Source organism: Trichechus manatus, unplaced genomic scaffold, assembly GCF_000243295.1.
Source record: "Trichechus manatus latirostris isolate Lorelei unplaced genomic scaffold, TriManLat1.0 scaffold00106, whole genome shotgun sequence".
NCBI classification, from domain to species: domain Eukaryota; kingdom Metazoa; phylum Chordata; class Mammalia; order Sirenia; family Trichechidae; genus Trichechus; species Trichechus manatus.
This window is the reverse complement of record NW_004444042.1, coordinates 5,074,259-5,080,947: the sequence shown is the minus strand read 5'-3', so window position 1 is coordinate 5,080,947 and position 6,689 is coordinate 5,074,259. Positions and strand designations below refer to the sequence as shown.

The following is a 6,689-nucleotide window of genomic DNA, read 5'->3' as shown; positions in this document are numbered from 1 at the left end:
GGTCGCCCCAACGGGGCAGAGAATGGGCGCCAGGACCCTCCTCGGGGTCGAATTTGGAGGGGCTTCCGGGTCCCGTGCCCCGGCGCGCTCTCCTGCGGCGCGGACTAGGGTAGCGCTCCAGCCGCCGAGAAATCAGGAGGGGGAAAAGCAGCCGTGGCACGGGTCCACCGCGGGTCCGTACTCTGGAGGCGTGGGGGTGAAGGGTCGTAGGACGAGACCGGCGGGCAGCCTCCTTGGGCCCTTGGCTGCCAGGAAGAAAAGGAGAGCGACCTCATTTTGCCCCTAGGGCCAGAGAGGGTTCCGGCGCGCTCTTCCCAGACCCCGGGAAACAGGTTCCATAAGCGCCCCTTCGTCCCCCAGTCTAGCCAGGCTGCTTGCCCCGAACAGGGGATGCTTAGAAAGCGAAGAGAGGGAAAGCGGGCAGTGGCGCGTACACCCGGCGGAAGCTGGGTTGGCGAGTCTCGGCCTGTGCCGCTCTTCGCACAAAACGAAACCCAATCGTCCAAAAATCTCAAGGGGGAAATTAAAACAAAACAAAAAACTTCTCCCCCACCCCCTTTCACTTTTAACAACCCGACTGCTGGGAGAAAAATTAAATAAAAACGAAATGAGCAATAGCGAAGGACATCATCCAAATTATGAAATTCCCTTTTAAAAAATACTTTCCCCAAGGCCAACCCCGAGGTGGCCCACCCTCCCGAAACCGGTGCCTCTTCCAGAAAATCACAACAAAACAATCGGAAATGCAGCCACGGTGCTGAGAAGGAGTAGCTGTGAGGCCCCGGGAATCCAGCGCTGAAACTGCCAGGCTCCTCTTTATGCAAAAAATAAAAAAGAAGTAAAACCCTTTAATACATCAAATATACGGAATTTTAATCTTTAAAGCGATACATTGTCTATTACTTTAGTACATGACGTAAACCTTACTTGTCCCCTTCTCAGCGGGTGGACTTAAAAATTAAAAATATTAAGTGTTCCTTTTAAAGAACAAAATAAGGCAAATGAGGTTTTGGAATAGAATTGTTTTTCCTTTTTTTTTTTTTTTTGTTGTTTTTTTCCAGAATACATACAAAAAAATACCCATTCTCTTTCAATGGTATACACCTTAAAAATAATTGCAATTTGAAATCAGAGCTGACAAAATTGTGACTTGTTTTGTTTTTCTTTTTTTGTAACAAACATGCATGTAAATTTGTGTTTCAATCAGACATTAAATAAGAACGGTACAATACAATCATAGCAATTTTAAAGTAACATTAAAGAGAAGACCTCTAGTTCTGTGGTTGTTTTGTTTTTATTTATAATCTACAAGGGACAGGAGGGTTTGTTTTCCACATTTTTACCCTCAAGGTTTGGTTTTGTTTTGTTTTTTTCCTCCTCCTTTTTACCTACGGAGCTCAAACTAAATAATGCACTTTTGAACCACGGGTCCGCTTGGAGCTAACATAAATAAATACCAGTGTTCACCGACGCAGTCCTCAGATGAACACTTTCTCAATTTTTTTTCTTTTTTTCTATAAAAAGTCAAATGATATTGTTTTCAACTTTTATAAAGTTTGGGTGAGGACGTGAGAGGTGGAGGGGAGGGAAATCTCCCACCGGGTCTCGATTGCTGTTGTCGGATAGATAGATACGGTATATGTATTTTTTCCTTTCATAGCCCGGAATTCCCCACGCGCGGGTGTCTGTAGCCTCGGCCCTGCTCCCGCCCCTCCCCAAAATTTCGCCCCCTCCCTCGGCTCCTCCTCTCGCCCAAGCTCCTTTCTCTCTAGCGAGCCCTCCCGGCCGCCCTCACTGATACCCCAGGGCCGACGCGGTGGTCAGTCTCTGTCCGTAGAGGGCGTAGGGAGAGTAGTAGGGTCCGGTGGCGGCGGGCACTGGCACCGGGGCGCCGGGCGTAGGGAGAGGACTCTTGGAGTAGGGGTGATATCGGCTGCTGAGTCCCAGCGCGTGGTGGGGGCTTCGCAGCGCCAGCGTCCCGGGGCTGCCCGGCGCGCCCGACGTGGGGATGTGCATGTGGCAAGCCATGGCGGCCGCAGCGGCGCTGGCCAGAGATGACGAGCTGGGGTAGCCCGACAGCAGTTTGTCCGTCCCGGGGAAGGCCGTATGCGTCCGCAAGTGGCTCAGCAGCTCTTCGGACGTGGCGAAGCGCTTGTCGCACGGCCCGTTGGCCGACACCCAGTTGCAGATGTGGGGAAGCGGGTCATTAGGAAGCATGAAGCCGTAAGGGTAGAGGGGGTGGCCCGCCAGGGAGGGCGGTGTGGCGCCCGCTGCGGCGGCGGCCGTTAGCGACGAGTGCACGCCGTGCAGCGGGTGCGTGGGGTACACCAGCGGGTATCCAGACTTGAGTGCCGCGGCCGCAGCGGCCGGATCGTGCGCGCACGATGCGCTGGCGGCCGCTGCCCCTGCCAGGTGGCTGGCGCAGTGGTAGCTGAGGCAGTAAGGGTCCCGGCACAAACTGGCTGTCATTACAGACGGCGGCGACGCCCCGGCCAAGGGGCTGGAGCCAGCCGGCTTACTGCAGCCCAGGGAGCCGGCCGCGGCCGCCGCCAGCTGGGCCCCCACCAGGCTGCCCGGCTTGGTGGGGTCGAGCGCCACGCCGTGTGGCAGGAACTGGGGCGGGTAGCCGGCGTAGGCCCCGGCCAGGCTGCCTGGGTAGGTCATGCCCGCGGGAGGCAAAGGAAACACTGTCTGGCCCGGCTTGTAGGGCGACACGGGCGCCACCAGCCCGGAGCCCAGCACCGAGGAGGAGGTGGGTGCGCTGGGGCCCGAGCCGGAACTGGAGCCCGATGAGCCGCCGCAGTCCGAGCCTAGAGCTTTGCCCCCTGGGCCCCCGTCCGTATGCTGGTTCACGTCCACATTAATCCCGCCACCGCAGCTAATCCGGCCGTGCGCTAGCCCCGTGGGACCCCCTTCGGCTGAGGCGCCCCCGGTGCCCTTGCTGCCGCCGCCGCCCGCATCGGGGTCCTTCTTGTCGTCCTTGCCCTCTGGGCAGCCCCCAGCCGAGGGCAGCATGCCTCCCGGCGAGCAGGCCGAGGCGCTGGAGCTCGGGCTGCCTGTCCTGGGCGTGAATGGCTGGCAGGTGGCGCTCGGTACTCGGAATCCCGACTTCTCCGCCGAAACCCCCCCGCCGCCGCCCCCGCCGCCCCCGCCTCCTCCTCCGCCGCCTCCCGGCTCCTTCTTATCCGAGCCGGGTTTGGAGTACGGCTTGAAACTCGACTTGTCCTCCACGCCGATGTCACTCAGCTTGAGGGGGCCCGACTTGGCGTCCTTGTCCCCTCCGGCGCCACCGCCGGCACCGCCTGCGCCGCCCCCATTGGAGGCGACCGAGGAGAGTTTGGAGGAAGGCGAGGGGTCGGGCTTCCCGATCTGCGAGCATGTTTGCGCCAACAGCGCCAGCGGGCTCTTCTTGGCATCAAGCTGCGGGGTCAGAGGAGGAGGGGGCACACAGAGAAAGAAGGGGAAACCCTTTAGAATTCTGGCATCTAGGGATCAAATGCCCATCCACCAGAGCCCGCGAAGATCCTCCCAGCTCAGAGACGCATTTCTAGAAGGCACTCTCCCCACCCCTACACACAAATATTCTCGCCCCTGGGAAAGGCAGCAGACCCCCACCCCCACCCCAAATACAGGATCTTTCCAGCCTCTACGAGCTCTAACTGGATTTGCAAAAAATTCACAGAATGTTTTGATTTTCAACTCCTAGATCCAGAACTGTACCACTCTCTCACACACACACCTCTTAATTTTTCAGAGTAAGGGCTTGGTCAGTTGGCGCCTCAGAGGCTGTGTACAAATACTAGTTTGAAGGGGGTGCGGAGGACGGAGACTTTGCCAGCGGTATATCAGACTCCCGCCCATCTTCGCCGCAGAGTGTGAGGGAGCCTGGGCTAGTGTAACGACTTTAATACCAAGGGGAAATCAAGTTTTGGCCGCCTAGTCCTCATTCACACCACATTCCACCTCCTCCCACCTTTCTGCCCTAGTTTTGAGGCGGAGAAGCACTGTCCTACCCCCCCCCCCGTCAGCTGAATCACTCAGATTCCCCCCCCACCCCAGTTCCAGAAAGAAAAAAACCCCGCGGAGCGGCAGCCAGGGTGGTGGTCCCAGCGCGATGCTGGGAAAGGTCCTTACCTCTATGGGGCTGACTGGCGTGGAAGGCAGGGGTTGAAGGTACTCAGGATGCAAAATGTGGCCAGTCCGCGCCGTCAGCATCTTCAGCACCTTAATGGGCAGGCGGTTGGCCTGGCGCAGGGGGTCGGAGGGGGGCACGGCGTGCACAAAAGGCTTGGTGCTGCCGGCCGAGGAGCCGGGGCCGGGGCCGGAGCTATTTCCAGAGAGCGCGCTGGTCCAAGCAGGGTCCGCACTACTGCCACCACTACCGCTGCCGCCGCCGCCGCCGTGCTTACTGCTTCTTAGGGCAGAAAGCGAGGGCGCTGTGCTCATGACCCACCCGCGCGCATGGGAGCAGCGGGGGGAGGGCTCCGGGAGGCGCGGGGCGGGCTACCGGCTGCGCGCTCGCCCGGGGACCAGGAGCAGAAGGAGGAGGAGGAACTGGAGCGGCGGCCACGGGCGCCCAGCACGCCTTCTCGGCGCCTGGAGCCAAAAGCGAATAATCCTGGGTGGCCCGCAGCGGAGCCGTGGCCGGGCAGGAGGAGCCGGCTGGACTGCAGGAGGGCCGGGCGGCTCGCCTTGTCTGCCGCGGGCTGCGCCCCTGCGCTGCGCTCTCTCGGCCCTACGCCGGCGCTGCGCTCTACGATGTGAGCCGCTGCCTGTCCAGCCCGGGCTCTGGCGAGGAAACTCACTTCAAAAGCAGCTGCACCAAGGGGGAGATTAAAGCCTTTGCCGCCTTCCAATCAAATGGGAGCCCGAGGTGATTGGAGGGTCAAGGGGATGTGACGCGCCCCGTACTGCCGCCGCCGCCGCCGCCAGGACTCACAGCCTTGATTTTAATGGGCAGCGCCCTCTTCACCGCCCGCTGAATGTCCCCTCCCTCGATTTCGCTCAGTGGACTAGATGGACGTTTATTCTACGTTTGCCATTCGCCGCCTCCCTCTTTTTTCCTCCTCGTCGTCCTTCCTTCCCCCAGCTCGCAAATTAACTGAAATCTTCTGAAAGGAAGTGCGTGTGAGGAACGGACTGCAGGGATATCCAGAAGGAGCATCGGCGGAAGTTTGGACCCCAGCCGGCCTCCAGAGGTGCGCAAGGGGCCCTCGCACCAAATGTTCTCTCCTCAGTAATGGAGTCCCGCGCGGCCTGGCCGCCAGGATAAGGAAAGGTGGGGAGAGGGTGCTGGAGAAAGTACGCCCGCCCGCTTTGATTTCTCGAGACTCAGCGGCGGAGAAACCAGAAGCTAGGTGGGCAGCGGCGCGGGTGGCAGCTCTTCCCGGCGCAGCGCACCCGGCTCCCCGCCCTCCCCAGCCACGTGACTCCTGAGGACTCTCAGATTGGGGCAGGAGCGGGGATCACATGTTTCCTCTGTTTCACACTCAGTACCGCCCCCCCCATTCTGACTCTCTCCTGCCACCCTCTCTTCCACCCCCCACCCCCAACCCCGCGTTCTTTGGGCATCTCCACCCCTCCATCAATTGTCAGTGTTCCTCGACCGCAATCAATCAGTTATTTGTCAGCTCTTGTCAATCCGCCCGTGATTTATGTCAGCTTTTGTTGCTGATTACAAGGCGGGTGCGACTTGAAGGGAAAAAGAGAGAGGGAAAGAGAGACGGAGAGGAAGGAAAAGACCGAAGGGGAACAGAGGAGGGGGAAACAGGAGTAGACGCCTGGGATGGGAGACAGAGTGTGTGTGTGTATGGGGGGGGGGGGGCTGAGGAAAAGAGTGAAAGAGGCGCTCAGTGTCAGGAAAATGGTTCGTGAAAGTGCGCAGGTGCGCCTAGGGCGCGGAGAGGGGTGCGCAGGCCTGGGGTGCAGGCCAAGATCCTGAACGTGTCGGAGAGGGAAACACCCTTCCCACCTTTGGGGGCTTTGGTCTACTGGGGCCGTGGAAGTTCGGGGCGGCTCTGGGTACCGGAAACTGGCAGTGACGACGTCTAAAACGGATTTTTCCCCCGGGATAGTCTCTCAGGGGCGTATAGCGCGCAGACTTCAGGAGGCCACCCTGCCGCGGGCACCACCCTCCGTCATGCCCTCACCCCAAATTCAAGGTCTTCTTTTCAGGAGCCACACTACCGACGTAGTCTCAAGTCCTGGAGATCAGTGGTGGGGTAAACCCCCTGGCTCCAATTCTTTGATCCCCTCGGACTGTGTCTAGTGCCGAAAGGCTAGGAAGGAGAAGAGGCCCCAGCACCGTGTGTGCAGGGGGGAGATACGTCTCAGGCTCGCTCTGGCCCCCTCCGTAGCCCTTCCCCGCCCCCGCCCCGCGCCATCCTCGCAGGCTTGGGGGCCGGGGTTACTCGGGGCTGCTCGCTCGAATTTATCGGAAAGCCGAGCTGGGAGTGACCGGCGCAGGGAGAGAACAGGGAAGGAGAGAGGGAGGGAGGGGGTGGCTGCCTGTGGGAATACGGGCTCTTACAGGGAAGCGGAGCGGGACCGCCGCGTTCCCCTCGATTTGTGCCGTCACTCGGGCTGTTTGGAAGGAAGAGGGGAGGCGCTGTGAGTGCCGCCGTGTACCTGGATCTGGTGCACAATGTGTATGTGTGTCTGTGCTGCTGTGTGAGTTCTCTGGGCTTTGG

The 6,689-nt window shown here is 59.6% G+C and overlaps 1 protein-coding gene across 1 annotated transcript; it reads right to left on the bottom strand.

The window, feature by feature from the left end:
* Positions 1-833: 833 nt before the first annotated feature.
* Positions 834-4,923, bottom strand: ZNF503 (zinc finger protein 503). Its single transcript, XM_004383195.2, has 2 exons — positions 4,135-4,923; positions 834-3,420 (listed from the first exon to the last, which is right to left on the bottom strand). The coding sequence occupies exons 1-2, from the start codon at positions 4,444-4,446 to the stop codon at positions 1,792-1,794; spliced, it is 1,941 nt and encodes a 646-aa protein (XP_004383252.1). The 5' UTR covers positions 4,447-4,923; the 3' UTR covers positions 834-1,791.
* Between the last annotated feature and the right edge of the window lie 1,766 nt (positions 4,924-6,689).

Bases quoted from the DNA above. Each gene is read 5' to 3' on its own strand.
- ZNF503 (XM_004383195.2), bottom strand. From the start codon at position 4,446: ATGAGCACAGCGCCCTCGCTTTCTGCCCTAAGAAGCAGTAAGCACGGC. The intron at 3,421-4,134 runs GTAAGGACCTTT...CTGACCCCGCAG, and splicing joins CGCCAGTCAGCCCCATAGAG to CTTGATGCCAAGAAGAGCCC.